The sequence below is a fragment of the Carettochelys insculpta genome, chromosome 19 (assembly GCF_033958435.1).
Source record: "Carettochelys insculpta isolate YL-2023 chromosome 19, ASM3395843v1, whole genome shotgun sequence".
NCBI classification, from domain to species: Eukaryota; Metazoa; Chordata; order Testudines; family Carettochelyidae; genus Carettochelys; species Carettochelys insculpta.
In genome coordinates, this window is record NC_134155.1 from 3168477 (window position 1) to 3188143 (window position 19667).

The 19667-nt window shown below is 42.4% G+C and overlaps 1 protein-coding gene across 1 annotated transcript; it reads right to left on the reverse strand.

The window, feature by feature from the left end:
* Positions 1 to 204: 204 nt before the first annotated feature.
* On the reverse strand, positions 205 to 18231 carry LOC142023241 (bleomycin hydrolase-like). The gene is made up of 10 exons (XM_075014000.1): positions 18150 to 18231; positions 17206 to 17347; positions 14690 to 14778; positions 13229 to 13321; positions 7883 to 8038; positions 6908 to 7066; positions 6741 to 6808; positions 6073 to 6190; positions 3778 to 3847; positions 205 to 483 (listed from the first exon to the last, which is right to left on the reverse strand). Exons 1-10 carry the CDS (start codon positions 18225 to 18227, stop codon positions 332 to 334), a joined length of 1125 nt encoding a protein of 374 aa, XP_074870101.1. The 5' UTR covers positions 18228 to 18231; the 3' UTR covers positions 205 to 331.
* Between the last annotated feature and the right edge of the window lie 1436 nt (positions 18232 to 19667).

Here is a 19667-nt window from a genome sequence, read left to right on the forward strand (position 1 = left end):
TCAACCACCTCTCCTATGGAAAGCAATGGTCAAAACAGTTTCACCGAGTTATGGTCATTATTAAAAGGATAAAAATTCAACTGCCCTTGAAAGCACTTATATAGTAGCACAATAAGGTGGGCAGACTTTTTTGTGTGTGTGTGGAGTTGCCTGACAGCTTTTTTGCTGAGCCATTAAGTGCTATTCCCCCAAAAAGATCCTTGGCATGTGTTTTAAAGACTATGGGCCAAGCTGTGCATGTCTTCATATCATTTAGCTATATCTTCTGGTCTCTGGAATTTCCTATTATGTCTACTTCTGGTTGACCATTGGGAGGCAAGTACTTGGCAGTTCACTTGGCTAATGTAGCCAAGGGGTCCCATGCTGGCAAGACAATGGGCTCCTGCTGCATCACTGCTAAGACCTCTTTTGGCACGTACTTCTTATCCACCACCACCTGGTACACAAATTCAGAAAACCAGTCATCGGTCATGATCAGGTAACCTGGAGACAAAAAAGGATGTTATGTTACTGATGGTGAGACCTGGATCTTATGCATAACTGTATGTCTGACAGCTTTATACTGCCAGTTGGAAATGGGATAATCCTATTTCCACAACAACTTTTGTTGCAAAGTCTTGAACACTTCAATATTCTGTTCCTTTTAGCTATCGAATAGACTTCAGCTGTGTCAGAGACTTGAAGCAATGAGTCTAAATAGGAAGAAAGTTTGACAGCACTATCTTAGTAAATTCTGAACTGTTTTGCAAATACAGGCACCTTTGTGCAAGGAAGACCCTTTTGTTTGGTACAAGTAATCTTTGAGCCCTGACAAAAGGATTTCTGTCTGAAAGGGTTATTGGGGAACTTAGATCATCCTTCTACAAAAGGCAGACCCTCTGAATAGAGGAGGTTCATTTTAATCGCTGTCTCATGTTACTCCTCCTCATAGACATCAAGAATGTTATTTTAGCTGAATTACAATCCATTAACTACATTTGTGGTCCTTAGGCTAAATTTCAGATATTTTAATCTATGCTTATTAATCACTCCAGTTATCTGGGCTTCTCTGTCCAGAGTTCAATTTTGAGAGAGAGAAAATGTGTGTCCCAATTTGATGATGTTTTCTTCCGTCAAACACAAAGCTTCATGTTGATACCCTTCCATCTCAGTAAGGCTCTGGCAGCGAATATTAATCTCGGGCTGTGGGCAGCAGGTTCTTTTTGAAGACCAGTGACAAAGAAGGGACAGAGCATATACCAAGTCTTCATCTTTACTGTCCCTGGTGCCTGCTTATAATGAAGTCATTTGTTCCACTGACACAGCAAAGCCAAGGTTGCACCACAGCACAAATTGCAGTTGGCCCAGTTTGGTGCATCACAGTAATTCAGGATTTCCATTCACTTCACTCTGAAAGGAATGGGACTGCTTCCAAGTTCTTTAAAACTTATGCAATGTAACCAGTCTACGGCTGACTGGCACACATGAGAATTCTTGCTTCAGGGAGAGGACTGTGGAATCCTGACTACCCCTCTTCATTTGCTGCTTGCTGAGTGGACACATCAGATGTACATCTAGTTATCTTTGCTAATCACACTGCACTTTGCACCTCTTCAGTTGCAGGTATTGGCAATAACTGCAGAAAGAACTCCTTAATCTATTTAGGCATCATTTTAGCCCAAAGGTAGGCATGGTACATCCCATGGGCTGGATCTGGTCTGTCAAATATAATCCTCCAGCCACCACAAGCCTCTGGGCGAGGCCCAAAGGAAATTGAACTGTGGCTCAGGGCGGTGCTCGGGCAGCCTGTTTGCTTGCTGAAGTACCAGGAGCGTTACTCCCTGAAGTGCCGCAGCCAGGGGCTACTGGCAAACATGTTTCTGCGTACCCCTTAGGAGTCAGGGATGGCAAGTCTTCACACACTGCCCCCATCCCTAGCGCCATACTCGCAAATCCCATTGGCTGGAAAGTGGCCAATGAGAGCTGTGTGGGCAGTGCTTGCAGGCATGGGAGCACAAGGAGACCTACTGTCCCCCTTGACCCAAGGGTTTTGCAGAGAGAAGCTTGAGCATAAGAACAGTCATGCTGGGTTGGACCTCAGGTCCATCTAGCCCAGTAGCCTATCTTCCAACTGTGGCCAATGCCAGATGATCATTGAGTGATCTCTCTGGTCATCCATTTCTAGTCTTTGACAAACAGAGGCTAGGGACACTGTTCAGACCCATTCTAGCTAATCGGTATTGATGGACCTAACCTCCATGAATTTATCTAGGGTTTTTTTTAAACTCTGATAAAATCTAGTCTAACAGCCTGTGGCGAGGAGTTCCACAATTTGTGCTTTTGTGTGAAGAAAAACTTCCTTTTATTTGTTTTAAACCCACTATGTATTAATTTCAGTTGGTAACCCCTAGTTCTTATGGAAATAAGTAAATAACTTCTCCTTATTCACTTTCTCCACACCCGTCATGATTTTATAGAGCTCTATCATACCCTCTCTCTTAATATCTTCTTTTCTAAGTTGAAATTGCAGTCGATTGTGAAGAGCTTCCAAAAGAGATCGCAAAACTAGGTGATTGGGCAACAAAATGTCAAATTAAACTTAATATTAATAAATGCAAAGTAATGTACAGTGGAAAAACATAACACCAGCTATATGGTAAACCCTTGATTCAGCAGACCCCAATTTTGTGGACTTTTTTGGGGTGGGGGTGGGGAAATATTGTCTGCCAGCACCATTCCCCTGCCATCCCCCTCAGAAAGTAAATACCAGCGACTCTCCAGGGATAGAACTGCAATGTGCCCCTCCCACTAAAGGTGGGAGGAGCATGTAGCAGCTATTCTGGTGAGTCACTGGCATTTATTTACTTGGCAGGGTCTGCTATGGTGAATACAATAATACAGTAAACTATTTGGATTTTGGCATTGGGCATTAATGGACACCCCTTCCCCCTGTTAGCTCATCAAATTGAGGGTTTATTGTACATACAAAACAATGGGAACCAATTTAGCTATGACCACTTAAGACCTTGGAGTCATTGTTGGTAGTTTCATGGAAACATTCACTAATGTGCAGCACAATCAAAAAAGCAAACAATGCTAGAAATCATTTAAAAAAGAGAAGAAGACAAATCTTATTGCCTCTGTATAGATCTGATACACCCATATCTTGAATACTGTGTATGGAGTCAATCACCTCCTCTAAAAAAATTGGCACTGGACAAGGGCAACAAAAATACTTAGGGGTTTGGAATGGATACCATATGGAGAGAGAGAGAGGCGCTGAGTGCTCTGCTGCACCTAATCCCTTTCATGGGAAACAAATATAGACATCTTCAGAAGGCAAACAGGTCAGGTTTTGGCTAAATTGGTAGCATGTGATGCACCCAGGCAGGGACCAAGTTGAGAATAATTCTAAATCACTGGCTTTCATCTGTTTTTTTTTTTTTTTGTTTTTTCATTTGGGGACCCTTAACAAAATTAAAATGAAAGAGCAGCCCCCTTTGAAAATCTTTAGATATAAACTGTAGCCCTTCAGGGGTCCATGGACCAAAGGATGAGGTGCTAAAGCATTGGAGGCTGAGGTAGATGACTATTCTATATTTCGTGAGATGTAAGTTTTGTCTTCGGTTTCTGCAAGAACAGGTGTAGGATGTCATTTGGTGCACGGTTATTGCTTGTAATCTTTTGTCTTAGTTAACATCTATGAAATGCTGTCGACACAAGGCCTCTTTTCCATTCCTGTTCCTTAATTCCATACATGGAGTTCAGTAGTGTATTTGTGTGACAGCTATGATTTACCTTTTTCACCAGCTTCTTCACCCCAGGAATTCTCCACTCTCCATTTCTCAAATGATTCTTCTTGTCTGTCCTGAAAAGAACCAAAGAAGAAAAACTTATTCAGTGGAGAAGTCACTCCATGCTTCTGACACTAAAGTCATTGCCCACAGAACTGCCATTCTGATGCACAGGTATGTTTGATGCTCACACTGAGTGGTCTGCTAGGCAGACTCCAAAAAACAGTTTTGTGGTTCTGTTGGTGATTGATTTTTAGAAGCACTGACTGCTGACACTATTTTTCTCTTAAAAGTAATTTGATTAATTGAGGGAATTAGTCCATTTTTCTAATATAAAACATCTGCATTGTGTTTTATAAGACACAGAACAGGTTACAGTCCCTTTTAAAAACTCCAAGTGCTTTGCACTGTTGCATTACAGGCATTCTTTACCTCCTGGGTTTTGGGCTGTGTCCAATACCATGTTACTACTTTGAAAGAGAGAAAGTACCTCTGAGAGTTTTTGTTTGTTTGCATGACACAGGAACAAAAACCAGGTGTTTGAAGTTCATGAAATTCTTCTTCCCATCCCTTGAGTGGGACTCAATAATTAAGCAATTCTAACAGATGAGTATTTAAAACTATTTATAGAAATTTTGGTAACATTTTAGAGAGCCATTCCTCCCTGTCTGTGGTCATTCTTGTCAATCTGATTTGAACGATGCTTATAGTATCTCGAACGAGCTGCATTTTGCAGATCTCTATAAAATATCTAGCCTATTCAGGTCCTTTTTTAGTTAGAATCAGTGTCCCCAAGCTAATGTGTCACACAAAAGATTAGTCACATTCCCCAGAGGCACCATTTGTTCTGTTGGTGGATGTGTAGTGATAGCTTAAAAACAGCTGTGCTTGAAGTCAACCTGTGGAATTTCTTGCCCAAGGATGTTGCGAAGGCCAGGACTTCAACAGGGTACAAAAAAGAGCTAGGTAAATTCATGGAGGATGGGCCCATCAATGATGACTAGCCAGTATGGATAGGAATGGTATCCCTAGCCTCTGTCAGAAGCTGGGAATGGGTGACAGGAAAGGCAACATGCTCAAAAATATAAATGTAACCTAAGTGTTAGCTGAGTGAGTAAAATACCTTCAAATACTGGGTTTCACATAGTTCTCTCAGATATTTCTCTGGTTTAACGGCAACCACCTTATTGCATGCCAGAAGTGCCAAGAGCTGTACTGCTGTTCAGGGGGTTTAGATTCTTCTCTCTCATTAGCAGCCATGTCACAAGTCATGTACTACTAATTCTGAGGTTGAGTGCCTCCTGTGGGCTTGTTCTAGCAGGTATTAATGCAATGCTTGGTGTTAAACTAGATTAAGCAGTGTGCTAGCGAGGGGATATGTGCTAGTACCTTTAGTTCCCTGGTCAGTGTGATAAATTGGCTTTCCCATAATATTTAACTGTAACCAAGGTGTATTTTAAGTTTCTCCCCCCCCCCCCCCCAAAAAAAAAAAATCAAAGTGGGTTCTTTCTTTTTTTAGTAACAGAGGAAGCCGTGCTAGTTTATGCACTATCAAAACAAAAAGCCGTCAAGCAGCACTTTAAAGACTAGCAAAATAGTTTATTAGGTGAACTTTTGTGGGACAGACCCACTTCTTCAGACCATAGCCGGACCAGAACAGACTCAATATTTAAGACACAGAGAACCAAAAACAGTAAGCAAGGAGGACAAATCAGATATTCAAATTTGGCACGTTAACACGTGGTTTAAATCGTGATGGGAACTTTCTGAGTCACTATAGGGGCTCATCTGCATGCTTGGCTCGATCTAATTCTTGACCTTCCCCCCCCCCCCCCTCACGCCTTCACTCTCTGATTTGCTCACCTTGATTATCTTTTTCTGATTTGTCCTCCTGGCTTACTGTTTTTGGTTCTCTGTTCTGGTCTGGCTATGGTCTGAAGAAGTGGGTGTGTCCCACGAAAGCTCACCTAATAAACTATTTCACTAGTCTTTAAAGTGCTACTTGACTGCTCTTTTCTTTTTTTGTGCTTCTCAAAGAGAATTTCTGGACCCAGAAAACAAAATGCTGCCTTGTTCTCTAGGATTCTTCACTTCTTGGTAAATTACTGCTTTTAGTTTCTCCAAACAAATGACACAAGTGAATAAGCCAGGGTAGGTATCATATGCAAGTGTGATGTCTTGCACATATGCTACCTTTTAGCAGATCATGTACGTTGTGAGTGACCCCTAAGCAGAAAACAAACTGCAGAAGTGTTAAATACACGTGCAAATACTACAGTGCTTGGAGGCAAGGTCTTACCTTCTCCGAGAAGGCAGTGAGAACCATAGCATGGGTTGGTGTTGATTCTCCCAAGGTTATTCTGTCTGCTTTGTTCATGTTCTTGACAGAGACACCGAATACAAGCTCATAATCAAGCCTTCAAGTAAACCATATAACAGAGGGAACACAGAAATTTATTGTCCAGTTATGTATTGCTCTGCAGACCCTTAGCACCTTTTCCAACCTCGAATTAGAATAAGTGCTAAACTGGCCTGTTTTAGAATGCCATTCACCAAAAGCTAGGAATTCAGGAAACTGCATGAGCTTCAAGAGTGGGCTGTGGAATAACCACCTTCAGACAGATGCTGCATCTCCTTTCTGTTGCCTTGCAAGAGGCACAGCAGGGGCATATTGCAGTTAAGTTGCCTCTATCTTCAGCTAAGAATATCATACATTTAAAATTTCACTTCAGTGAGTTAGGAACTAAGTCCATTTTCAGAGTGTCAGCATTTCAGTTAACAGCCAAAATTGAAGGGAGACTTAACAATGGGAGTAGAGGTCAAATGCACACTTCTCTTTTTTTTTTTTTTTTTGGGTGGGGAGGAAATAAGAGGTTTTGGACAGCTTTTATCCCCTTAGCATTTTCAGTTTGTAGCAGACTTCTAGGAATAGGGAGCTCAGAAGATATTTTAAATTCCTGTACTTACACGTTCATGTCAAGGATGCCCAGCTTGCTGTGGAAGTGTTTTTCTACATCACAGCCAAACCACACAGCCTAAAAATAGTAGAATGGTTATGCCTGAGAAACGCCCCAACATAGCCTCTTGTACTACAAAAGACTAAAGGTTGTGCCACTGAGAACAAAAACACAAACCTCGCCATCTTTAATGGAAGCTGCAGTTGTCTTCTTCAGCAGTTCAATAGGCTGGTTGTTGTAGAGTGGCTTTCTCCCTCCCACCATGTTGCCAAGATATGCTATTGTGTACATCTGGTTGTACGGGTTCTGGGGTCGAGGATCATTCACTAGACAAATCTGTGACCAATAAGATATCACTATTTAAATCACAAATCAATTAATACTTCAGACACTAGTTCTTTTGCTCTCACTGGAAGACCATTCCATGCAACTGATGGCCACTTCAGGTGGAGCATCCGAATTTTATTGAATACAATAGGAGACACGGAGTTAGTCCTCTGCTGGGGAGGGAAAGTGCCACTCAGAGCCGCTACTGACAAGGGAGATGCTTCCTGTTGCCCAACCTGGGGATTGGGGAGTTTGGAGCTAGAGCTTGGCTGTAAGCAGCACCTTCTCTCACCACCATACTCTGGCAGAGGTGGCTGCCCCCACCTCCTTGCCTGCAATCGAAGGGGCCCAGCTATGCCATGCCATGCCATGCGTCCCTTACCACTCTGCCAGAGCTGCCCACAGCAACCTGCCCCAAGCCTTCCCAGGCACCAAGCATGCAGCCGCATGATGTCGTTCTGTCACATGAGAGGAAGCATATAATTTTTTTTATAAAGTGATATTATCAAGGCCCCATGGCTAAGCCACTCAATCTTGCAGCAGCCTGAAAACATGATTAAAGCACAGTTAATCCCATAAAAACCTCATCCAAATTTACACAGAACCAAGCAAGGGGCTCAGTGGAAATACAAAAAGGGACGTGGAAGGGAGAATGGGGAATAAATTCAAGAATTATTTTGGCTCAGCTGGGAGCTACAGCTTCTCACATCCCCTATAAGAAGTGGAGTAAACAAAAATTCCTGCTTCAGCAACAGCATTGTAGTACTATATGTTTAATATTAATAGGTCCTCCAGAAACGGAAGGTGTTTGCTGTGTTTCCCAACCTTATCTTCCATGTTGTAGAGTGGTTTGATGTGTTCCTGGTAGAACTTCAGTGGTGTCATTGGGCCAATCTTGTGGTACTTTTTCTCCTTATCTTGGAACTCCCATGAGAAGGTCTTAGGAGGGGTCCCCAAGCAGATGCTCACTATTCTGAATACCTGCAGCAAAAGCCAAATAAGTATGAAAATTCACCCAAGCCTCCTCTCTTGGGCTGTTTGATTAAACACCAAAATTCTGCAGCTAGCCCAGCTACTGAATCAGTCTCTTAATATTTATCTTGAAAATATCTACGTAACCCTGTGCTGGTCAGATCTCTCATTCTGCAACCTTTTCTAATGTCAGAGGCCACAAAACTGAGCCCTTTCTCTTCAGTGTCCAGCTCAAACATTCTGTGGTTTTGCCAAGAATTTCAAGGTCAGACACAAACATATTCAATTCCAAGCTTTAGGAGTGGGCTAGCAGTGAAATACAATAAAAACCTGTACAGCTCAGCTGAAACACTGCCCAATCCTTAACTCTACGAACTCCACTAAAGTGCAGTGAAACCTTCCCAGGCAGAAGCTGTATTTAGTCTGTTCAGGAGAACCTAAAAGCAGCTACAGTCCAAGACTTTAATAAGGACACTAGCTTTTGAGACAGAAAAAGTACCAATCCAGCTACCACCTTCCAGGAGAACCCTCCTACCCCTGGAATGTACACATGTTGTTTGGGAAAAGGCTCTGATAATGCATGTCTTATCTTAAGGACACTAATCCTTTCTCCCAGCATTCACGCACAGGAACAATTTCGTTTTGATGATGCACTTCCATTAATCACTTTTTCCTTCTGTATGATGATTTTTGATTTTGGTTCTTTGCAAATCCCAGAATAATCTTCTTGTCTGTTTTAATGTTTAACAATGCCTAGATTTAGAGTTAAGTATTAAATATCTAAAGTGCTTTGACTCTGATATCCTTGGCTGAAATACTAGCCCTTGGTAGCTGACATCCATCTATTCATTTCTATTAGATCAAGGGTGTTTGGCTAGATTTCTAGTGGACTATGTCCATTTAAATCAATTTCTCTTTAAGAGACCAGGCAAGGGGTCCTCTCTGTGATGCCGCTATAGCAGTTGTCCACTTGATACAGGACATTGTCTGTTTTTAAGTAGCTTTCTGGGAGCATCAAGTTTCCCTATTCCTATTTATGGTTAGCTGCTTCAGGATGCATTCAATGGCTATATAATGTAAAGAGTAGAACCCCATTTCTAAGAACCTTTCTGGCTTTTTGGGCCCTTTCCTTCTTTTGAAACTGTATAAAAATAGAAAATGACACAATAGAGTTAAGTTTTCATCCTAATTTTGCTTTACCTAAAAATCTTCATTCAAGCGTGTCAAAGACATTTTTGAGCTCAAACACAGAATGCCCTAGTTATCTCCACAGTTTTTTCTCTTCCAATACCCAGGGGCAACTGGTTTCAACTTCAGTAACAGCAAACAGGTTAATCGAAAGGCAACTGCTGATAAGGGGGAGTCCACAAAAAGAAAGCACTAAAGCCAGAAAAATTAAAATACAAAATCTAGAATGAATAAGTGAGGCAAGGATCAGAGGGGTAGCCGTGTTAGTCTGGATCTGTAGCAGCAACGAAGGGTCCTGTGGCACCTTATAGACTAACAGAAAAGTTTAGAGCATGAGCTTTCGTGAGTTAACTCTGGCATCTGAAGAAGTGAGTTAACTCACGAAAGCTCATGCTCTAAACTTTTCTGTTAGTCTATAAGGTGCCACAGGACCCTTTGTTGCTGCTAAGTGAGGCAAGACAGCATAGTGCACCTTTTGAAATTGAATTTGTTTTTGCAGGTTTACACTAAGACAGGTGCAGCTGGCAATGATAGGGCATATACTGAAAAGCCACTTATGTGGCAGCCACCAAAGTGTTGCAACAAGAATAGGGGTAAACTCAGGTAAAAACATTTTTTTTCCCAAAGAATACACACCACCACAACAACATTAAAACAGAAGTCCATGACCCCTTACTGAGCTGTGCTTCCAGTTTCTAATGACAGAAACTGGGAGATTCTAAACAAAGCAAAAAGTGTAAATCTGCCCAGAACTTTTATATTTGCCTTATCTGAATTAACCAAGCCATTCCAGGAGGCTTCTGCAATTCTGAAGTCCTCCTATCAGTTTGTGAATGCACACCCTAAAAATTGATATAATGTTAACAAATATTAAACTACAAAATGGTAATTTGCAAGATGAGGAAGGGTAGAATCAGTAAAAATAGATTTGGCTCCTAGCATGGCACATTTGATGGAATATAAAAGGTTTTGTTTTAGGGTATAAAAGAAAAAGAACACAGGAAAACTAATATTATCGCAACACATTTCTTAGTTTAACCTTAGAGCTATGGAGTGGGAAGCCATTGATTTAGTGCAGAAATTGCTTAATACCAAAGAGAAGGACTTGGGCTATAATTTTAAACAAGGCACAGAAAAAGAGTAATTTCACAGGAAGCTTTTGAGAAGTTTGCTGAGGAGAGGGGACTGAAAAGGAGATTCTCCAACAGAACTGGTATAAGATGACCCAGTGGGTCCATTCCATCAGACTCTTCTGTGCGGGGTATGTCCATAAACTTCTGTAAGAGCAGAATGTAGAAGTACATCTGTATTTAGAAATATATATGACTATGTACACTGATCTTCATGTACTATAGGCATTCTTAATGTACTACACTACTTCAGTTTGTAGTTTGAAAATCAAACTTCAGGTCTATGTCTGTGCTAAAGTTTCTGTCGACAGAAGTTACAGTTGACAGGGCAATCTCGACAGAACCCCTGTCAGATTGCATCTACACACAACTTGCTCTGAGAGAACTTCCAGACTGCACTGCCCTCTGGTGCCAGAAAGCAGAATGGCAGCTCTGCAAAGAGGGCTGCCCAGCAACCAGAAGTCCTCTGTCGAAAGTGCAGTGTAGACACTGTTGTAGACAGGATTCTGTCCAGAGATGGTTATGCCTCAAGTTTTTGAGGCATAATACTGTCGAGGAAAATGCAGAGTTCTGTCGAGACTCTGACAGAATTCTTTAACTGTGTGGCTGCTCCCTGAAGGTCACTTCTGTCGACAAGACTGTAGTGTAGACCCACACCAAGAGAACAGAGTATGAAGAAAATAACATGCAGTATCTCTTGCATATAAGCTAACCGTACAGCAGGGTGATGTGCTAACCAATAAACCAGGAGTGGTGAGAGCCTGACAACACATACTTCAGCTTCACAGGCTTGCATATAGCTTTAAAGTAAATTCATGCAGAGAGGTGCTTGAATAGCTTGCTGTTAGGAAAAGAAAACGAATGTCCTTTTCTAATGGATAAAGAGTTCAGTGCTGACTATTTATGACAAAGTTTTTCTGTGTGCTAATACATTCAGAACTGAAATTCCTTTCATTATGCTTTTCTATTCTGTTGTGGGGAATTTCTGCATCATCAATAAATTTATAGTGGGTATATGAAATAAAATTTCCAATTTCTCTAGCCTGATCTTACTAAGAAGGGCTATGTGTATTATTTTGGTATCATCCGTCAGCAACTCTGCTGGGCTGGTCATGTCGTTGAGATGTCAGACTATTGCCTCCCAAAACAGGTCCTGGTCTTTCAGCTGAAGGACAGGTATAGTAATGTAGGAGGCCAATGGAAGCTTTATAATGACTTGCTGAAGGATATCTTAGCAAAGTGCAATATGGACATTGATGCTTGGGAGACGCTTGCCAAGGATTGCTCAAAATGGAGAAGTAATACACAGTGCTCCCCTGATTTTGAACATGCCTGCTGACAAGCTGAGGACAAGCGGCTCAGGAGGAAGAAGAGACTGCTTTCAGTCATGGTCAACAACCTCTGCTGTACCTTGAAACATCCATTCTTACTGTAGTGGAACTTGTGGTTCAAGGACAGGCTTTATCAACCACCTGAGTAACCACAGCTCTCATGGAAGATGATCATACTCAGCAACAAGTGATAGGTGTCACTCACATCATTATTTTGATCTCCACTGAGAATGAAAATGCTGGGTTTCATAGTCTGTTTACTGCACCCGGGAGGGCAAGTCAGCAGTTGATGTGGATGGTCCTAAGCTCCATGACATGGACAAGTTTTTAAATGCAAAGAACAGTTTGTCAGAAAAGCTGCTAAAACAATCACTCGGTAATGCTGTAGAGAGTACCCGGTGTGATGGCACTAGATTTTTAAACCCACTTTTGTGATCACCAAACTAAGTTGGCACCAAATCTTGTGCCAAGTGGGCCAAGTGAGATGGCTAATAAAAGCTGGCAATGTGCCGATGCTGTTTCTGCTACTTTTATACCTGTGCCATGCTTCTATGTAAAGTTGTAGATATTGGCTTTATACCTGCATTAGAAACGTTTTAGTGTTGAGATTCACAATGGAAGGTGTGATCACCTCCTTAGTCAGGTGACATGGGCTGAACAGAGACCAGATACCCGGACATGGATTCCACATCTTATGGAAGTTGACTGAGACATGGTGGCTAACCCAGCAGCCAATGGCAGAATGCCACGACAGCCCACCTGATCAGGTGATCCTCCACTGCCTACATGAAGAAGAAAGAGTTGTTGCCTTCACCATGTCAAGGCTATAAAAATGTGTCCCTAGCAGTGACCACTTTGTTCTTTGGCCCTCATGAACTAAGCCTGGTGGGCTCGGGGCCATCCCTCAGAAGGATGTGTTTTGAGAGTCTCTCAAGAAAACAGCTTATAACATCATTGACCTGCATCAATGTTTTTAATGGACGTATGTAATATATCACTTGCCCTGTTCTTTCTTTCTTTGCTAATAAACCCTTAGATTCTAAAGGATTGGCACAGTGTGCTCTTTTGGGTAAGACCTAAGTATATATTAACCTGGGAATGTGGCTGGTCCCCTTGGTGCTTGGAAGAATCTGTGTGGCTTTAGAGAAACAGGCTTTCATAGCCGCTCATCTGAGTAAGAAGGGCTGCTGGTTCGGGCATTAGGAGAAGCTAGAGAATCTGTGGGTTTGCTTGTGTAGCTTCTGGCTGGCCAGCAGGGCTGGCAGAAGTATTTTGTGGTTGGCTTGTTTTGCCTTATGAGAAGGAGATCACAGCCTGGGCTGCAAATGCCCTGGTTTTAAACACTTTATCCAGGATTGGTTCTCTCAGCTTGGCCCAGAACCCCTCAAAATATTACACCCGGCCAGCTGCATCGCTGAGACTTCTGTGCAATAGAAGGGGTCCATTTTGCACTTCATAAATAGCTCTAGAATGAGAGTAAACTAGAATAACATCAACTGTAGCGTCTCCCTTCTGCTATGGAAAGAATCAGGTGGGTTTTAGATTTTTACCTCCTCTATCATTATGTGCTTTTCCTGATCGAGTTCTTCCTCGGATGACCCACTTTCTACCATGCATCGTAGTCGCAAACAGTACTCCCTCATCTGTTTACAAAGGAAAAAAAATTCTCATGATCATAGCAACATAAAAAGTATGAATTTGCAAAGCTTGTACATGTTAGGAAGTTAGTACTTTACAGATCTCTATCAGGCATCCATCACAAATAGTTGGTTTACAGGAAAAATCCTACTGATGTTACTATTAAAACTGGTCCTTTTTATAAGTTTTTAAATTTTAATATAATGAACCCTTTTCAAATTTTTGAAGGGTCATCAAAGTATATTGAAAAATAACCCCACTCTAGAGCAGGCATTTCCTAGAACTAGATTCTTCTCAATACGTGAGTGTGATTTGACACAGTGATGTTCAAAGGTTATAACACCATTTCTAAGACTTGTAGGGAACAAGCTACATCTTCATACTATTAGTTACTTATTTTGTAATGCTGATGTACAACCACTATCTTCAAGCCAATGAATGTGCTGTAACATTTCCTTGTGATCAGAAGAACAAAAGTAAAGTCACTAGACATCTCAATTTATTGTCCTGTCCCTAAGATCCGTTAGCACTGAATGGGATTCCCTTTTGGGCCAGTTGGCGTGCCAGAGTTCAAGCTGAAGGGAGGAACGTGACAGCCCCTCAGCAAGACCATTAAACCTCTTTCAGCATGCATGTTTTATTTACCAACTCATCTGTATAGATTTCTGGGGAGAGTTGTCCTTTGATTATGGACTTGTAAATTGCCAAAGCAGAGCTTGTAGTGGAAAGCTTTGACTGCTATTTCATTTTTGGCCCCCATGGATTCATATCCTTGTCTGGTTGCCTAAACCTTTCTTCCTTTGTCACATCGTTCCTAAATTTTACAGTGCATTGCATCTTTTTCCTATGCAAGCTGGTTTGGGTTCTGTCCGTGTTTCTGTATTTTTAAAATCCACATGTGTAAATCTTTGCCCCCACACTTGGCAACAGGTATCATTAGAACCTTGGCATCTTGGTGGGGGGCATAGGAGAAACAAAGTTGTCTGTGGCCTCATGAGGATTGTGGAAAGAGCTTTTGTCAGCCATGTAGATAGAATATTTTTTTTTCCTTTGGGAGTTAGATATAAAGACCATTGTGAAAGGTGCCACAGAGGACATTTTCAAGCAATGTCTGAAAGCAAGAACATCAACCCCTCAAAGTAGCAGCTGTTCATATGCCTACTTCCTCATCCTTTCCCAGGCTTTTAGGACCATTTCCCTTCACCTTTTAATCCTGACAATTGCAGTGTTGTAAGGAAGCAAGGGAGTACCCAGACTGGCTCTTAATGCTCTAATTAATAAAGAAAAGGTGAGCTGGTCAGAAACCTCTGGAGCTTACACTTTCTTCCCATCTCTATAACCATGGAGTTTTAGCACAATTTCAGATCCTTTACCTTATTATTCAGAATATCATTCATCTTCGCAGAGCACTCTGTGGTGTGAGATTCAGGGAAATATTTCTTGGGTATAACTCCGTATTTTTCTAGAATTAAAAATTGACAAATGTTAGCTGTAAATTGATAATTCAGTCTAATCACAGCTGTTTCAGTCCCAGGATATTAGCAAGACAAGGTAGGTGAAGCAATATCTTATTGGACCAACTTCCATTGGTGAGCAAGACATGTTGCCAAGCCGTGTAGCAATGAGACTCCCAGCCTCACAGCTAAATGGATGCTCACCTTGCATTGAGCTGTGCTGCTCAGAATAGCTTTCCCAGCCCTGAAGAAGAGTTCTGTGTAGCTCAGAAGCTTGTCTCTCTCACCAAATTAAGCTGGTCTGATTAAAAAATATCCCCTCGCCTGCCCTGTCTCTCTAGGAAGACGAGTGGTTGGTCATATGACTAGTGTTGACATCTGCTCAGGCTCACATGAAGCCAAACTCACCTGGCTTCTATGCAGGTAGTTACTCTACCACAAGCTCAGAGCACTGTGAACGGTATGTATGAAGTCACGTAATGGTTCTTTACATCTCAGTCCACTGTGAATTCAACTATATCCCAATTCAGTGTTTCGCTTAAAGAGCAGCCCTACACTGAGCAGCAGCCTTGTAAAGCTGGCCCAGTGGAGTTCCACATTCATATCGTCTCATTCCTTATCTCATTTGCTCAGCTTGCAAGAACTGTTTCCCCGTTAGCCCTACAGACACTCCTGCACTCTGACAGCCAACATGATTTCTTTCACGTTGTGCACCAGAAACATTACACACAGGTATAGGAGAGAAAGCAACTCCAGTCTGTGTGGAGTATGACCACTCGCCAAAGTGTAAGGGAGTCACCCATCTTCATAATCAAAAGACGACCTGGTTGCACAGGTGTGGCTGAGTGCTCAATATGGCCTGACACTACCACAGACAGTGTACAATAAGAAGACAACTCACAGTCTAGGCTGAGTTAGTAGGAACAACTTGCAGACATTTACCAGAGAACACTGAGCAAATCTGTTGAGAGAGGCGGGGCTGTTAGCTTGGCATTCTGCACCAGACGCCCTTATTCTGGAACTCAATCCTTCCTTTCATCATAACAACCCACCGTTGTTGAAACTTCAGGGTATGGTGTACACCTGGTATTTCACATAGAGACAGGCGCAGCACTCTGGGGGAACTAGCTTTCGTTGCCCTTTTTATATTATTTCTAGGTATTGTGATGCAAGGGTAACTTACAGAATCTGTTTAACAGGCGCCTTGTTGCAGGTGCCTAGAACCTAGGGAGACATCCCTTTGAAGTGGAGCAGAAGTTTAAATTTGAGATGGAAGACTGGGATGATACAAATACCCTCTGGCGTTCTTCTTTGCACAGTTACAATGTGGAACTCCTGGCCAGAGGAGTCTGTGAAGGCTAGGACTATAACAGGGTTCAAAAAAAGAGCTAGATAAATTCATGGAGGTTAGTCAATTAACAGCTATTAGCCAGGATGGTTGAGGGAACGGTGTCCCTGGCCTCTGTTTCTGAGAAGCTGGAGATGTGTGGCAGGAGAGAAATCGTTACTTGTTTGATTCACTCCTGCTGGGGCACCTGGTATTGGCCACTGTTGGCAGACAGGATACAGGGCTAGATGGACATTTGGTTTGACTCAGTGTGACTGTTCTTATGCATTTTGTTAAATGCACATACACAAGATCTCAAGCCCTCTATGACTAAGTGTTGGCATGATGCCTGCAGAAAGGCTGTAATAAGTTTCTGGGTGTGTTTTGTGCATTGACTTAAACTACTCTACTTAGTGAATAATTAAGTGTATAAATTTGCTCCTACCTTCAGTTTTTTTTTTTTTCCAGCCATTGCTTATACTCTGAAGAACGTTAGCGCTAGTTAAATTGGATTCCACTCCCTGATCTTAGCTAGTCAAAGCTGTAAGAAGGGAGTTAATGACGGGTGAGCTGAACCCTACAGAAGTATGTTGTTTATATTTGTGGTTTGTTGTGGTCAGGTGCTTAAGGGGAAATTGCCACCTCAACAACAGGAAAACCGAAGAGGGCATATCAAGCCAAGTTAATATTTGACTGAAGACAGAATTCTTAATGTACCAAGCATATTAGTTGTTCAGTTTACCGGCTAGGGAGGCGTGACTAATCTGTATTTCCTATCGAGGGCAGATTGGTGCAGTTAAACATACTTAAAGTCTTCATTGTTAAAAAAAGGAGTCTTTTGGGGCCAGGAGAAATACAGAAAAAGTGCTTATTGAGTGAGAATGGCAAGATACATGTTGGTGTGGGTATTCTGTTACTATTTTTAATTGATTGTCCTTTCCTAGTAGTGGAACTACAAATAACTACCACTCATCAATATTTTATACAGTGCACAGCGCTCTACAGTCTCTGTCTGTAGGACACAGCTGTAAATATCAGTTAATTCACTCCTGATCTTTCAGCCAAGAGTACAGTTTCAGGAAGCCCTCTCAGTCACGGGTTTTCTTACCAACAATGTTCACCAGCATATCCCACTCTCCTCCATCCTCGGCAGGGTCGGAAAGCAGGACCTGCATCAGCCTGTCATCTATAGGCGTGTTGTTCTGAGCTGTTTCCCCAAAGGCATTTAAAAAATAGTAGCAGCGTTCAACCTGGAAGAGGACAGATAGGGTGGCTTGGTCTTCGCTTGGAAGATGGTGTATGTACTCCATTCCTGGGTGTATGTGCTTCATTTCAAATCTCGCTGAAAAAGTAAACCAACCTATGCTGTCCTCTTCCATTACATGGTGGTGTTCTTACCTTCTCTTATGCGTTCGATTTTAATTGTGGGCTTATTTGTTGTAGCTGTTCTTGCTCATAAACCTTGGAGCATGAGCTTTCATGGGCAAAGTCCTGCTTCATCTGATGCAGCGGGTCTTTGCCCACGAAAGCTTACGCTCCAAAATATCTGTTAGTCTGTAAGGTGCCACAGGACTTGTTGTTGTGTGTTTTGTTTTTTTTTTATAGAGAAGCACAAACTGGAAGACGAATCTTTTCTCAGTTACTAACTGCTCTTAAGCAGCTACTGTTGGAAATAAGTTAGTCAGTTTCTAGCAGTGTGTCAGGCCCATGAGACAGTTGTGGAAAACAGCAGAGTTGTTCTTATCTAGCTTCCTGTAAGAATCCTTGAGAGGCTTTGGAGGTCTCAAAGCGGGGAAGTGGGGTGGAGAGGCTACTCTTCTGAACAAATCTTATGTAACCCCACCCACTATTTTTCCTCTCAATCCAGAAACACTTGTCTCCCCACCCCATCTAGAAACTTGTATTTGTAAAGGACTTCCAAAGATTGTTTTCAGTCTCTCCAGGGCAGCTTAGAAAAACCTGACCTCCCATGTACAGGGAAAGCAGACGGCCAGTGCTGGCTGCGTGGATAGAACTCCTCCTAAGAAGAGTCCATGGCTAGCACTGCCCTACCTTATCCCAGAAGAAGAGATATGCTTGGCTGAACTCAAACTCTTCAATGTTAAACTTCTTCATGACAGGCAAACGCATCACATTCAGACATGAGAAGATCCAACATCTCCCTGAAAGGCAGCAAAGGAACAAGAGTTACCCTGACCAGTTCTACGCAGATTTGCACAGGCTGTATTTAAACACAAGATTTCCCCGGGGCTGTTCGGTCTTACTCTATATTTTTTTTTTTTTTTTTTTTTTTTTTTTACAATATTGAATAAACCTGCAAAAGTCACACACCATGATCAAATGGCCAAACAAGCCAAGAGATCAGACTCAGCATCGCGGATCCAGACTTCTACCCCGGCTCTGCCGTGACCCTCGTCTGATCAGCCAAACCCTTACTAAGTTTAAGAATCTTTTGGTGTCCTTTATATCAAATGATTTTATGTATCATTGTGAGCCTGGCCAGCCAAAGGGGTGTACTGAACAATAGTAGTAGTAGTAGTAGCATCCTTCAGTCTACGTAGACTATGGATCGCGCCCTTCGTAGTTCCATTCGGCATCCTCATTTGCAGCGTCGGCTGTGACTGTGAAGACCCACACGAGAGTGACAGTCCTTGCTGCATCTGTTGAACCGGTATCTGTTACCTCCTGTGTTTGGTTCAACGCTGTTAGTGATGCTGGAGTACCTCTCCAGGCGCGAGCTTGGGCGATTATTGGGACCCTGGGCTGGCCAGACATCAGTGTTCCCCTCTCGGCTTTACTGATATAGTCCAAAGGAGGGGATAACCTCTGTCTGGTACCAGCTCGGCTGCAGGAGTTGCCGGGTCAACGCCAGAAGTTGGCACAGAACCGCCTTAGGACTCCCCTCCGGATTTTCTGTCAGGGTTTACTCCCTTAGCCTTGCTCCTTTCCAGAATAACCCACAAGGCAGTGGGGCATGGAGACTGAACAATATTTGTCCAAAAGTCCACTCTTGTCTGCCATAGTGTCAAGTGCATGGCATGGGGAATCTTTTGAAGGAGACAAATGCAACTTTGCATTTCCAGTTCTTCAGCAAAGCTAGCCTCTTGAAGTCTCACCTGGTGAGAGAACCACTGTATGCCTATTACCTCTTAAGATCAAAGGCCCAAGCTATATAAAGAAAAAACTGAGCTATTCACAGGGGTTGTATCTACACTACAGAGTTCTAACAGAACCAGGGTTTTGTCAACAAATCACAAGGCTCATCCACACTACAAATGCATTCTGTCGAGAAACTGCCAGCAGAATGGAGCAATTTTCTTGGCAGAGTTCACTGGGCAGCCCTGTTCGCGGAGCTTCCCGTTGCCTGTTCTGTCGACCAGAGGGCTGGGCAGTTGGGTCACTCTCAATTGACAGTGTCTATTAGGTGTGGACGCGTTCTGTTGATAGTCCCAACAGTAATTTCTGTTGATAAGTCTGTAGTGTAGACCCCACCAGGGATACTAGTGCTGAGTAAAAGCTGTTCCAAACTTGTAACCACAGGAAATATCCATGGTGGGATCTGAAGGACTG

What these genes read in the sequence shown, in the direction of transcription:
- LOC142023241 (XM_075014000.1), bottom strand. Translation starts at nt 18,227, where the DNA reads ATGCGTTTGCCTGTCATGAAGAAGTTTAACATTGAAGAGTTTGAGTTC. An exon ending in GGCATCCTTGACATGAACGT is followed by an intron (nt 6,191 to 6,740) that starts GTAAGTACAGGA and finishes GTTTACTTGAAG; the next exon opens with GCTTGATTATGAGCTTGTAT. An exon ending in TCACTGCCTTCTCGGAGAAG is followed by an intron (nt 3,848 to 6,072) that starts GTAAGACCTTGC and finishes GGTTCTTTTCAG; the next exon opens with GACAGACAAGAAGAATCATT.